This window comes from Harpia harpyja, chromosome 20 (genome assembly GCF_026419915.1).
Source record: "Harpia harpyja isolate bHarHar1 chromosome 20, bHarHar1 primary haplotype, whole genome shotgun sequence".
In the NCBI taxonomy this organism is placed as follows: Eukaryota; Metazoa; Chordata; class Aves; order Accipitriformes; family Accipitridae; genus Harpia; species Harpia harpyja.
Genome location: NC_068959.1, coordinates 224,153 through 238,885, shown reverse-complemented (window position 1 = coordinate 238,885; position 14,733 = coordinate 224,153). Strand labels below are relative to the sequence as shown.

The following is a 14,733-nucleotide window of genomic DNA, read 5'->3' as shown; positions in this document are numbered from 1 at the left end:
TTCATTTTCTCCATGTGTCTTTAGTATGTAATGGGCACCATTAGCTCATTAGTTTCAATAGCTTGTAGGTAGGAAAAATTAGTCTAGCAGAATCTTTAAAGAAATTTCTTCATTGTAAATAATTCTGCTGGAAGTTTCTAATAGTAGATTGCTAATTGTGCAGTTAGATGAACCAAGGTATTGCTGAATCAAACAAGAACGCTTTAATAGGCTAATGCTTTTAATTTTGTTTCAGAGTTCCCGAAATTCACTTTTGGCTTCTTCTGGATTTGGAGTCTCTCTCCCAAGTGCTTCCCAGTCCTTGGTATTTGGGGGTGGAAGGAGCCAATCAAATGGAGTGGTGACTCCAGAAAGCAAGCCTTCTGGATTTTCTTTTGGCTGTAGTACTGGACAGGAGGCTCAGAAAGATTCTGATCTGTCCAAGAACTTGTTTTTTCAATGCATGTCCCAAAATCTACCTTCCAGTAACTACTTCACGGTCATTTCAGAGAGCTTGACTGAAGATGCCTCTAGTCGGGACTCATTCAAGCAGTGTACAGAGAGTGTGAGTACTGGGATCTGTAAAGGTAAAATTCTTTCAGCGGACACTAAACCAGGAGCCCAGTCTGGCAGTTCTGTGGAGCGGAAGCTGCCTGTGGAATCTATGCCTACCCTTACTCCAGCCTTTTCACGAAGTCTGTTGAATACTCGTCCCCCAGATAGTCATGAAAACCTATTTTTACAGCCCCCAAAGCTATCAAGAGAGGAACCCTCAAACCCTTTCCTGGCATTTGCTGAGAAAGCAGAACTTAGTCCTTTCAGTGGCTTTGCATCTTCATCTCAGACAGGGGTTTCTACTCCCTCTACGCCTGTGGGTCATAAGGCCTCTTCTGGCTGGCCAGAATCACTCACCTCTACAGACTCTTCTCTAGCTAAGAAGAAAACCTTGTTTATAACAACTGACTCCTCAAAGATGATCTCCAGTGCTCCTGGTTCAACAGTTGCTGCTGGTGTTCAGAGCCCTTCCACTGTAGGGAATGGCCGTTCCAGCTCGCCAACCAGCAACCTGACACAGCCTATTGAGATGCCCACACTTTCCTCCAGCCCAACAGAAGAAAAACCAGCTGTTGGGCCTGGGCAGCAGGACAATCCTCTTCTGAAAACTTTTTCTAATGTGTTTGGCAGACATCCACCTGGCTTTTTCTCTTCACAGGCGGAGTTTCCACAGGAGAACAAAGCCCCTTTTGAAGCTGTGAAAAGGTTCTCTCTAGATGAGCGGAGCTTGACTTCCAAACAAGACTCAGACTCCAGTACCAATAGTGACCTGTCAGATTTGAGTGACTCTGAAGACCAGTTGCAGGCCAAGGCTTGTATGAAGGGAATCCCAGACCACTTGATGGCAAAGCTAGGCCCCAATGCAGAGCGCAATGCTGAATTGCTGCTGGGGAAAGGAAAAGGGAAGCAAGCCCCAAAGGGCCGGCCTCGCACAGCTCCCTTAAAAGGTGATGACTTGAATGCACGTTGTCTTGGAAGCACAAGGAGGTGGGATACTGGGATATCTCCTGTGTGATGAACTATGTGAACTAACCACAGGTGTAAACCTCATTTATGCTCAGTAGGCAGCACACAGGATATTTACAAGGCTCAACCTTAATGCTTCTTGTATGTGAATTAAGATGTTCACTTTGAGAAATGTTTAAGCATATATTTGTCAGGACAAAAGTGTGATATGCTGCAGACTTGAACAGTCTTACTGGTTTTGCATGGGTATGAGCATACAGATCTCTGAAAATATGTTTTGCTGTTGCTGTTAGCTAATGGATTTTCACTTCTACTTTGCCTCACCCAGTTGGCCAGTCTGTGCTGAAAGATATGAGTAAGGTGAGGAAGTTGAAGCAGTCAGGTGAGCCTTTTCTCCAGGATGGCTCTTGCATCAATGTAGCTCCACATCTGCACAAGTGCCGGGAGTGCCGTCTGGAGCGGTACCGCAAATTTAAGGAGCAAGAGCAGGATGACTCAACTGTGGCATGTCGCTTCTTCCATTTCCGAAGGTGCTCAAATTCTTCCTTCCTTCATATGTAGTCTATGTGCAGAGGTTGGACCATGTCCAAGCAAAAAGTAATTATGTTTTATTTATTTAATGTGCTTGGGTACAATAATGAAGATTTTGAGTGTCGTCTTGCATTTCCCTGCATCACCTGACTGGAATTCCCTCACTGGGGCAGGAAGAGCTGCTGTTGGAAGATACAGCTATATGATACTAAGTGAGCCTCCAAGTCCCGCCTCAGGAGATTGAATTTGCTTTATTGGGTAGAATTTTACTGCTGTTCTCTCCCTCGTCCATAAGGAGTTCAGAACAGAGAAAAAATTTTAATTTGGTCAACAAGTAACTAAACAATGCCAGCATGAGGCTAATGTTTGACTAGGTTTTGTTGAGTACAGAACTGATTTTTAGGAGTAGAACACTGCCTGTGTTCTCTCTCTGTTGCATACACATCTTACTGTTCCTTGACCTGTCATACTTCTCTTCATCTTCCTTAACTGCCTGTTCTAGCAAGTGCTGTGCATCTTTTTCCAAAAAGACGTTTGTTCACTTTCTGGCATATAAAGGATGAAGTGAATTTTTAGTATGTGCCACCCATCCAGTAAGGATTATAGCTGCTTCTCTTCCTGAACTTGTTAAAAATTAATTTAGCTTTGAGGTTAAAGACAAGTTTGTTTTTGCTTGAAAATGAAGTTACCTTTAATACTGGCAGGAGACATTCAGGGTTCTGTAACTTACGTTGTTACTCCTTTTACCACACGAAGACTAGGAGGGTCAACAGCTACTGATAAAACAGTAGTGACTCATCTCTGTGGAGAGCAGTGGCAAGAATAGTAGGTACGATAAGGATTTATATATGTCTTGAAATGTGAACTGTTAGAACAGTTGCCAAGTGCTAGCGGCCCTAGCCAGAACTGAAATATTGGTTTCCCAAAAGTTGGGAAATAACTTCCTCCTGAATTAAAGTAGAGAATGAGAAACGTGCAGAATTTTTACAAGCAGCATCATGCAGCAGCCCAAATTTTGTCACCTCTTTCTATTAATAGTATAGAGAAATATGACTTACCAAGTTGTAGCAATTTCCTGTATGTGGAATTTCCCACCAATGCTTGTGGGACCTGGGGATTCATTCCAGTGGGTTTTGCGGCCATTGCCTTTGTGTACCTTATTCTCTGCGTTACCTGGATTTGCATAATAGTTGTACTGGCTGTAGAATATAGCACTCCAGCTCAAGCCTATTTTCCCCTTTCTGGGTTTATATTCTGACATAGTGTATGGCATTATAAGTTAAAGGTGGTTGAGCAGTTTCTCAATTACTCCATCCTGTTTTCGGCAGGCTGATATTTACCCGGAAAGGTATTCTACGAGTAGAGGGTTTCTTGAACCCACAACAGAGTGACCCTGATGCCATGAGCCTATGGATTCCTTCCTCCTCCCCTGCAGAGGGGATCGATCTGGAAACTTCCAAATATATCCTTGCCAATGTGGGGGATCAGTTCTGCCAGCTTGTTATGTCAGAGAAGGAGGCAATGATGATGGTGGAGCCACATCGTAAGCTGGGCTTTTGACGTGTTTTTTGTCCATCTTCTCTGTGTAATGTGTGTACAATGCAGTGGAATAGAGTTGAAAGTGTAATATAATTTCTTGTTAAAATGCTTCTCCCTTTCTTCCAAAGAGAAGGCTATATTCACTTCTTTGGGGTGTGTGTAATTGTGGGACCAGCATTTGGGATTTTTCTTTTGGATCAGTGCAACATTACTACCAAGGAAGCTAATGATAACTTTCCCAGACATCGTTAAATTATTTTTCAATAAATATATGCAGAAATCAGCTGACTTGTGCTCCTAAGAAAATAGAAATAAGTCCAGAACACTTATCACGCTTACCAGCTATGCTTTAATGAGCAGCTTTTCGTACGTGTTCCTATCCTGTTATACTCTAGGGGCATCACATAAAAGCTCAGGGTTTTCTAGGGAGGGAGTAGTACCTGCGTTCAGCCTGCAAGGACTCAGCTGAGCAACTAGTTGCCAGCATTGCCCCTAGAAGGGGAGTGCGTCTAGAAAAAATTATCTAAAGGTATCCAGTTCAGCCTATCACATGGATAGCTCTGACTATCTGATTTTTTCCCTTTAGCTTCTGGAATGTACAAGGGCAGCCATTTGGAGAGGACTTCCCCTTCCTCAGCCAACGTGTTGGTTTAGAATCTGAAGAGCTGACAGGCCTCCAATTAGTAAAACTAAATACGCGTTCTTTATAGTTTTATAAGTTCATGTTATTTGTTCATAAAACGCACAGAAATTTTGTAGTTTTTCTGTAAGTTCTAGAAGTGCTCCTTGAAATTCAGGTACTATAGAACTCTGTAAGGTGCTCCATTTCCTTGTAGTGTGTGCATTTTGTGACTTGACCTTACCCGCTCTTAGAAATGGGGATTTTAATAGTGTCACAAGACTAGCAACTCAAAGAATGTGTCTATGGATGTAAACAGTATGTGTTTCTATGCTCTGCCCTCAAGTCATGTTTCTGTGAATTGTTTCTTTATCAGTGTTACTGTGATACTCTGCAATTAGGTGGGAGAAATGCAAGATGTCAAAGCAGTAATTCCTAATGTTCCTTCTCTTTACAGAGAAAGTGGCATGGAAGCGAGCAGTACGTGGCGTGAGGGAAATGTGTGATGTATGTGAGACAACACTCTTCAATATTCATTGGGTTTGTCGCAAGTGTGGTTTTGGGGTCTGTCTGGACTGTTACCGGCTGAGGAAGAATCGTCCACGTAGCGGTGAGTACTGGATTTTTTTTCCCCCACTGTAATCTTCAAACTGGTTGGCTTTCAGTGGGGATAGTTTCTGGGAAGTTGCTGAAGGTTTTGTGGGAGAGTTAGTGAGTATCAGCTTGGGAGGCTGGAGGTTTAGAACTTTGGCACTACTGTCTTACATGCTGCTGTTCCATTCTTCATTTCCTTAGATACCTGTGTTTTATCTATTTGTTTAGAATTTGGTTATTAAAATTACAACATCAGCAGGTGTAGGCTGTGTACTGAGACAGACTACTGTATAGTTCCATCTTTTCCTCAGAGTATAAAAGAAAAATTAAGTAATATTTCAGTTTAGAACTGTCACAAGATGAACTACTAAGCAGATGTTGCAGAGAACTCCTTTCTGTAACAAGGAGTTAGATTGGAAAGTTTTCTTCATTTTTTGATTCCTTGATGCACTAAGGTTTGTAATTCAGGAAAAAGTTCAGTAAGTTCAGTTTCTAACAAATAGAGGCACACTGTGTTTACAAAAGTGAATACCTGGTTGCTTTTTTGTGTGTTTTACTGTATTGAGACCGCTTTGGTAGCGTGGGTGCTGACAATGGACAATCTTAATAACTGTAAGGCTATTAGTGACAGTTACATTATTATATGGAGCAGATGTACAAAATGCTGGATGTTAATAACTGTGAGTACTGCTCTCTGTTCATTATGGGTAAAGGTGCCAGAGAACACTGAATGGATTATAAAAGCAGTGGGTTTTTTAAAATGCGAAGTCCCCTATTTTTATATCGTTGTTGTGGGTTAGCCGCAGTAGGCAGCTAAGCACCATGCAACCACTTGCTCACTCCCCCATGGCACTGGGACTGAGGAAGGAGGAAGAGTAAAAGAAGGAAAACCTGTGGGTCACAATAAAAATAGTTTAATAAACAAAGGAGAAATAGAAAAAGAAAAGAAAACAAAGGAAGTGATGCAAAGGCAATCACTCACCACCTCCCAGAGGCAGACCGTTTGTTGCCCAGCAGTTTCCCAAGCAAAAGATGGCTAACCCCCTTAACTCCCTCCTCTCTGTTTTTATTGCTGAGTGTGATATTGTATGGCATGGACATCCCTTTGCTTAGTTTGGTTCGTATGCCTGGTGGTGTTCCGTCCCAACCTCTTGTGCACCCCCAAATCTATTCACTCGGGAAGGGGGGGTGGGTAGAGTGAGAAACAGAGAAGACCTGGACACTGTGCAAAAACTGTTCAGCAACAACTAAAATATTAGTGTGTTATCGGCATTGTTTTGGTCACAAGTCTAAAACACAGCACCACACAGGCTGCTATGAATAAAAGTAACTACATCCCAGCCAGACCCAGTATAATAATGAAGCATATGAAATTACTGCCAGAAGACACCAGAAGAGAGCATAACAATCTTTAAGGTGTGGTTAACCAGGGTACAGTAGAAATAGTTGAAAGTAAGTAGAATAGAATTTCTTGTATCTGGCACTGTACATGTTTGGAAAAAGCATTTGGGACTGAATATATCACTGACAGAATGTGGTATAAAGATGTCCACGATTTAAGGGCAATAGTCGCTTAACCCCTCTTCTTCTCACGTCAAGGAAATAAATACGATAACCTTACCCATGCCAGGTGAAAATGAAAAGGTGTCCTGGGCATAGGAGAATTTTTTACTCAGTGGTGTACAGAGGGAGGTCAACATTGAAAAGATTGATATTTTACAATGTCTAATGATAGCGGGGGGGGGCTGTGCGCGCGTGTGTTGCCTATCAATGATTCCTTCCTGAAAACAGTATTGTAATTCTGATTTATTAATCAAGTCTGAAATTTTGGAATGGACCAAAATGTAGAACCAAGGCATTACTTAAATACAATTACTTGCCTCAAGAGGCTTCTGAACTTTGTGCCGTAAAAACAACTTATGCAGATACCAAGTCTAAAGGACTCTGAAATGAAGTTTTATATGATACTTCTCATATTCTACCCCACTCAACTTTCCCCCCTACCTTTTTAAAGGAAGAGAATGGCGTGCAGTTTATGCAGCTACATATTTGTAGGCCCAACTTGGCTTAAAATCTAAAGAATTATAAATTTGTCAGACTACTTTTCAAACTATTAGTCTGCTACTTGCTAGCTTTTTAAGTAGATATGCTCACAGGAGAGCTTAGTTTCCTCTTCCTGGAACTGATCTGCAGATATTTTGTTGAAAAAGCTTGGGAGATGATGACAAGAGAAGCTAGAATTACCCTATAACTTAAGAAAGTGTAATGAGGACAAGAGTATGATAATTAAAAATTGAGGAAAAATTGAGGCTAGAAGCCAAGATTTTTAGGTGATTGAAAATAACAAGCTGCTAGAGATGAAGGGAAAATGACTGTGGTAGTTTTAGAATCCAAAGAAGCAAAGAAGTTGCTGTAGATTCTGTTCTGATGGTCTGTATTTATATTTTATTTCTGAGATCATCTGCAGGTTAGCCTCCTGCACTGTAAAGAATCTAAAGAAACAATGTTGATGCAGCAATATTCTGTATTCTAAAGTTTTAGTGATTTTTGTAGAAAACTTTACTTTTTTTGTCTTTATTCCAGAGACAGAGGAGATTGGTGATGAGGAAGTCTTCTCGTGGCTGAAGTGTGCAAAGGGTCAGTCTCATGAACCAGAGAATCTTATGCCGACACAGATCATTCCTGGTACAGGTAATGCTTGAAACCCGAAAGGAAAAAATTCCAAATTTTGTCTCGATTCTGGGCAAGCAAGTGGAAGAAAATACTAAGATGGTCAGTGTTCTAGCTGGTACCTTTTCTAGCATGGATTTAGAGGAGACTTTCACTTGCTGTAGCGGAAGGTTTGAAGGGAAGGTAATCCAAGGAAGATCAAGCTGTGGGTTTGAAGTGAACAGCCTCCTGATACTAGCTGTGACTTCTTGTGCTCAGCTGTTTAGTTGTATCAGTAAATTTGGTGAACTTGCAAGAAAGATCATCATCTTTTCTGTTGGGGGGAGGGAAAGTAAATAGTCAGTACTGACAATTTACTTGACTGTTTACATAACTAGTCCTAAAAATTATAGAATCATAGAAAAGTTTGGGTTGTAAGGGACCTTTAAAGATGATCTAGTCGAACCCCCCTGCCATGGGCAGGGACATCTTTCACCAGACCAGGCTGCTCAAAGCCCCATCCAACCTGACCTTGGACACTTCCAGCGAGGGGGCATCCACAACTCCTCCGGGCAACCTGTTCCAGTGTCTCACCACCCTCATCGTAAAAAATTTCTTCCTTATGTCCAGTCTAAACCTACCCTCTTTCAGTTTAAAACCGCTGCCCCTTTTCCTGTCACTGCAGGCCCTGGTAAAGAGTTGTTCTCTGTCTTTCTTATGATCCCCCTTTATATATTGAAAGGCCACAGTAAGGTCTCCCCAGAGCCTTCTCTTCTCCAGGCTGAACAACCCCAACTGTCTCAGCCTTTCTTCGTAGGAGAGGTGCCATAGGAGAGAGGCGTCGCGTCATTTTCACGGCCCTCCTCTGGACCTGCTCCAACAGGTCCATGTCTGTCTTGTCCTGGGCACCCCAGAGCTGGATGCAGGACGCCAGGTGGGGTAGAGCAGAGGGGAAGAATCGCCTCTCTCAACCTGCTGGCCAGGCTTCTTCTTATGCAGCCCAGGATACGATATGGCTTTCTGGGCTGCAGGTGCACATTGCTGGTTCATATCTAATTTTTCATCTACCAGTATTCCCAAGTCCTTTTCCGCAGGACTGCTCTCAATCTGTTCACTCCCTGGCCTGTATTGATATTAGGGGTTGTCCCAGGCCAGGTGCAGGACCTTGTACTTGGCCTTGTTGAACATCATGAGGTTCATGTGGGCCCACTCCTTAGGCCTGTCAAGGTCCTGCTAGATGGCATCCCTTCCCTCCAGCATATCAACTGCTAGACACAACTCAGCTTGGTGTCATCTGCAAACCTGCTGAGGGTGCACTCGATTCCGCTGCCTATGTTATTAATAAAGAAACTGAAGAGTACCTGTCCCAGTATGGACCCCTGAGGGGTACCGGTTGTTAACGATCTCCATTTGGGCATAGAGCCGTTGACTGTAACTCTTTGGACACGGCCATCCAGCCAGTTCCTTATCCATTGAATAGTCCATCCATCAAAACCATATCTCTCCAATTTAGCTGCAAGAATGTTCTGGGGGACTGTATTGAAGGCCTTACAGAAGTCTAGGTAGGTGACATCTGTGGTTCTTCCTATGTCCAGTGATGCAGTCTCTCCACTGAAGAAGGCCACTAGATTAGTCAGGCATAATTTGCCCTTGGTGAAGCTGTGTTGGCTGTCTCTAATCACCTCCCTGTCTTCCATATGTTTCAACGTGTCTTCCAGGAGAATCTGCTCCATGATCTTACTGGGCACTGTGGTGAGGCTGACTGTCAGTAGTTCCCAGGGTCCTCCTTTTTTGCCCTTTTTAAAACTGGGTGTGATGTTTCCCTTTTTCCAGTTACTGGGGACTGTGCCTGACTGCACATTTTAATTTGACTAGGAGGTCCTTACTGACGCATGCTGTTCTCCTGCCTTCCTTGCTTGACTCTTTACATGTGGGAATTAAAAGCTCTTGCACTCTAAGAAAAACGTTCTTAAAGAGCCGCAAGCTCTCTTCGGCTCCTTTTGTCCTTGAGGGCAGTTTCCTGGGGTAGGGGGGCCGTACGCTAATTCCTTAAGCAACTGAAAGTTTGCTCTCCTAAAATTCAGTGTCCTGAACTCTACTGTTCACCTGGCTCATATCCCTCAAGATTGTGAATTCGTACAGGGCACAACCACTGCGGCCCAGCCTGCCACTGATCTTAACATCTCTGATTAGTTCTTCTGTGTTGGTGAACATCATGTCCAGTAATGCGTCTCTGGTCGGGCTGTCTGTCTCCTGGATTAAGAAATTATCCTCAACACACTCCAAAAGTCTCCTTGACTGTTTACAGCTTGCTGTGCTGCTTACCCAGCAGGTGTCAAGGTGATTGAATTTCCCCATCAAGTTCAGAGCCTGTGAGCATCGTGCTTCCTGTAGTTGAAGTAAGAACGCTTTGTCAACAGGCTTCCCTTGGTTGGGTGGCCTGTAGTAAACATGAACAGTGAGGTTTCTTTTGTTGACTTGGCCCCTAGTTTTTACCCATAAGCTCTCAACCTGCTCATCACTGTTTTTTCAAGGATAGCTCTGTGCAGTCAACCCGTTCTTTTACGCAGAGAGCAACCCCCCACAGTGCTCCAGTTGTGCGATTCATCCAATTGTAGCTTTTTACTTGCACAATGATTTCCAGCTCCTCCTGCTATAGTTACCCATGCTGAATGCGTTGGTACATAGAGGCACTTCAGCTGGGCTATCAACCTTGTCACCTCTTGAGAGGAATGTGCCCAAATTCCTTTGAGGCATTTCGTAGGTGTTTCCCTGTTGGTTCCTAATACATCAGCAGCCCCTGGCTTTTCTCTGTTGCTTAAATCTCCATCCCCTTTCCCCACTAAATCTAGTTTAAATCTCTCCATGTAAGTCTGGCTGACTTGTTGGCAAAGACTCTCTGGCCCTGCTTGGGCAGGTGAATCCCATCAGCTCCCAAGAGACCTGGCTTCTCAAGGGTAGATACGTGATCATAGAAGCCAAAATCTTGAGTATGGCACTGGCCGTGCAGCCAGGCATTCACCTGTTCAATTCATTACCTCCTTCCTCTTACTGGGAGGATAGAGGAGAATGCCACCTGTGCTCCAGATCCTTTTAACATTGCTCCAAGGGTTATATAGTCTCTCTTGATGGTTCGAAGTTGTCTCATTGCAGTATCATTGGACCCTACATGGAATAGTAGGAGCAGATGATAACCTGTAGGATTTGCCAGGCTTGACAGCCTCTCAGTGACATCGTGAGTCTAGTGTTAACACAGTTCTCCACACTATTAAGAGACAAGTGTCTTGTTATAGTATGTGATCCTAAAGATACTTAGCAGTAATACTAAAAAAACCCCACCCCTCTGAATATATATTATAGTTAAGGCCTTGTTTTTAGATTTCTTTACATGTGATATTAAAAGATTTTAACTTTATTTCAAGCGCTTTACAATATTGGAGACATGGTTCATGCAGCACGAGGCAAATGGGGTATTAAAGCCAATTGTCCATGTATTAACCGGCAGAACAAATCAGTGTTGAGACCAGCTGTCACTAATGGAATATCACAGGTATGTAATCTGAGGCTGAAATTACCTTGTTTGACATTACATTTTTAAGATCTATTAAAACATTAGATCCTTTAGACTAATCTATTGTGAAACACAAACTTTATTTTCTCCATATGTATTCTGAGTGTTTTAGCTTAGCAAAAATCTTCTGGGACATTTTCGAGGATGTGTGCTGCAACTGTTATTTACCAAGTGGATATTTGGGCTAATACTCTTATGTAGAAGCTGGGTAGGAAGCCATTCATATTGATGCTGTATCTTAAAACAAACCACTATGAGTAGCTTGCAACATGTGTATTTATTTTGTTAAGGTTCCTGAATGTTACACTGAATGTAGAGCGGTTCTGTTACTGTTCGCACAAGAAGGCCTCCTGTAAAAAAAGTAGAAAAGCTTGGGTTTGTGTTAAGCATAAAGGAACTCTACTGTGCGCTTAAAGCAAATGAACAAACAAAACCCAATGCATTGGATAACTAAAATGTCTCCCAAGTTGGACTCTTCCCTTTATTCAACATTTAGCAGTTGTTTACGTTTTTGTTTTAGCTTCCGTCTGTAAGTCCTAGTGCATCAGTGTCTGGAAATGAGAGCACCTTTTCCACTGGAGCAGGGACAGCAGGAGTGGGGCAACTAGAAATGGACACTGTTCCAAAATCTGAAGTAACTGATAGTAGGATAGAAGAATCTGCAAAAACAGAGATGTTACCAACCAATAACACTGGTGAAATAAAGACTAACAGATCACTTTGTCCGGAAACAGCTCCATCGTCAGCCTTACACTGGCTTGCAGATTTAGCAACGCAAAAAGCAAAAGAAGAAACAAAAGGTGAGCAGAAGACATGCCCTCTGGGGTTGGAATTAAAAGATAAATGATAACCTACTGCTTGGTTGCTATTCTTTGTGAGAGTGCCTAGCCCTAAACAGGAAAGAACATGGTCATTTTTCTTCCTTTGCCTCTTAGAACCAGTTTTCTTTTACAGGCTTAGGAATACTTAAAGCTGGAAAGATGATGATACAGCTGAAGATAAAAATACTGTCTTGTCACTCCCAGTTTATTTCAGTGCCAGTTCATTTATTTATTTTCTAAGTAATAAGCAGCTGGTATCCTGATGTAAAATGGTAGTAATTAATTTCAGATGCAGCTTTGTCACTTTATAACTATTGAAGTAAATAAAGCTGTTTTGTGTGCTATGTGAAGAGTGCATTTCCAAGGATTTGAGAGAGGAGAGTCCACTTGGAGGGTCAGATGAAAGCTTAGAACTTCTTTAATACTCAGTAGTTTGAGTGTGATTCTCGATATGAAATAACTGTTTACAGAATGCACGTCCCAGTTGTCGGATGTAGCATGACTAACAGAGGATTTATTCCTGTCCATATATCTAGCAAGAACTACTTTATATGACAATATTAAATGTTGATGACTCTTTCGCTACTTTTGCAGGGTTTAGTGACTGTAATATTTCGACTACAATTAAAATTTGAAATATTTCATATCGAAACATTAATTTGGAAAGTCAAGGAAATGTTTTTTAATTGAGCGTATTACAAAGTTGTGGTTTCATGGGTATCAAGCACTTTCAGATCAGATCTACTGTGATGTTCAAAACCTTAATGGCATACAAAGGGTAAAACCTATCTGAAGTATATGGTGTCTTTGATTATCTTTGAGGTGCCTCATTCACTGTTGCAGTGATAATTTACCTTTACCACAAGATTTTGTCAATATCCTGTTTAATGCAAGAGCAAATAATTTCAGAGAACTTTGTGATCATTTAAACTTTGCCTTTTTTCTTTTCTTTTTTCCCTTTTTTTTTTTTCTTATTTTCCCCAATGTTGATATTTATCTTGCAGAATCAGGATCACTGAGGTCAGTGCTTAATAAAGAATCCCATTCACCCTTTGGATTGGATTCCTTCAACACCAGTACAAAGGTTTCCCCACTAACCCCAAAGCTGTTTAATAGCCTCTTGTTGGGCCCAGTGACATCTAGCAACAAAGCTGAAGGCTCCAGCCTCAGAGATCTGCTACACACAGGGCCAGGAAAACTTCCTCAGGTCCCATTAGACACAGGAATCCCCTTTCCTCCGGTCTTTTCTGCAGCTTCTACGGTAAATAATTTTTTATTCCTTCAATGATATCTGTCCTAGGGAAGAACTTCATGATGATCTAACAGTTTTCATCTAAATGTTTTTATAGTATCTTATGCTTAAGTGTTGAAACAAATGCAATATCTCACCAAAACTCACCACCCCACAAAACAAAAGTTTTAGAGAATTTTGATGCTAATTGGTAGTTTGTCATTTGATTTACTTGCTGCTGTGGAGAAGCTATTCCTAGCAAGAGACCAAGAGAGTGAGTTAAATATAGCCTTTAAACTGTTTAATTGATAATCAGCACCGCTATAAAAGCTCACTTTAAATTCTACATCTCAAAATATTGCAAGAGCGTACCACAGAAAAAAGACAAAAACCTATGAGCAAACCAGTTTCTTAAAACAACTTAGGTATACTTGAAACGCATTTAGGATAGAATATGAATTTAGGGTGTAGTTGCTATTTCTGGATGCTTATTCTGGAATAAGCATACTTTGTTTCTCTTTAATCTGTTTTGGAGGAAATAACCTTAAAAAAACCTGAACAAATCAATGGTATTTGAATTAAATGTTAAAAGCATTTATTTTAACAGAAGGATAGATTCTGTGGAATTTATCAAGGCTTAGCTCTTCTTGGAGAATACTTTAAAAGCTTAGGCAGATAGAATGAGGAAGATGATGAAATGGCTTGTCTCATAGCAGAATTTTTTTTTTCCTCCATGTCAGGCTGGAAGGATGGAACCTTAATAACAGTTCACGTTGTTTGGTTTTGGTAGAGGGAACTGTATGGCTATATGGGAAAATATGTCACTGCTACAGGAAAGTGAATCCAATAATACTTCCACCCCCCACCCGCTCTCATCACTGAGTACAGGCAAAGAAATTGTGATCACTTGTTTTAAAGCAGGTTATTCCTTCAAGACTTCAGAGGGCCTGTCTCAACTTGTATCCCTGTCGCTGCAACTCTATGCATTTTCTGACAACATTGAATAAGATCTATTGTGTAATGTCTTTTTTCACTTTCTTGGCTTCTGGTCTTCACAGAGTAATTTAGATTTGAAAGAACTTGTGGGGAACTCTAGTCCAATCCCCCACTTGAATGCCTGGATGCTTCATATAGAATGTATATGAACAAAATGTACCTGAGAAACAGCAGTTGTGTCAGTCAAATTGTGAGGAATAATAGACTGCTGCTCATGAAGAGAATCATCTTGGTGTTTCTGGAACATTGCCATTCCATTGTGAAGAGTAGTTAGCATTGACTGTAGTAGTTAAACTGCATATTATCTATTTCATGGCCTCTAGAGAGTCAGCGTAAAGGTACATTTTTAAGACCGTCATAAGTGGATGATGTTATGATCTGGTCTTACTTGCATAAGACAGGCTGTAGAAAACTAATATAATCCCAAGCAGCAGTACAGGCCGGGGTCTGACTAGCAGGGGTGTAACCCTTCTGAAAGGAGCCCAGGGCCCTAGGGGACAGCATGCTGAACATGAGTCAGCATTGTGCCCTTGCAGCTGCGAAGGCGAACTGTCCTGAGCTGCATCAGGAAGCATATACAGCTGGAGAACACCAAGGAATGTGATTATTCCACTCAGCACTTACTACGCCACACCTGGAATGCTGTTTCCAGTTTTGGTCTCCCCAGTTGAAGAATGACACT

General features: G+C 41.7%; 1 protein-coding gene across 5 annotated transcripts in view; it reads left to right on the top strand.

The window, feature by feature from the left end:
* Positions 1-14,733, top strand: part of KDM3B (lysine demethylase 3B) — a 72,305-nt gene that overhangs the window by 33,778 nt on the left and 23,794 nt on the right. For all 5 annotated transcript variants that reach the window (XR_008239479.1, XM_052816164.1, XM_052816165.1 and 2 more), the window contains 8 exons: positions 236-1,481; positions 1,829-2,030; positions 3,360-3,574; positions 4,647-4,799; positions 7,367-7,474; positions 10,855-10,982; positions 11,524-11,803; positions 12,829-13,085. Coding sequence is in view for 4 of the 5 variants with exons in the window: in XM_052816164.1 (XP_052672124.1) it covers positions 236-1,481; positions 1,829-2,030; positions 3,360-3,574; positions 4,647-4,799; positions 7,367-7,474; positions 10,855-10,982; positions 11,524-11,803; positions 12,829-13,085 (2,589 nt within the window). In the remaining variant the exon portion in view is untranslated. The remainder of the gene's footprint in view (positions 1-235; positions 1,482-1,828; positions 2,031-3,359; positions 3,575-4,646; positions 4,800-7,366; positions 7,475-10,854; positions 10,983-11,523; positions 11,804-12,828; positions 13,086-14,733) is intronic.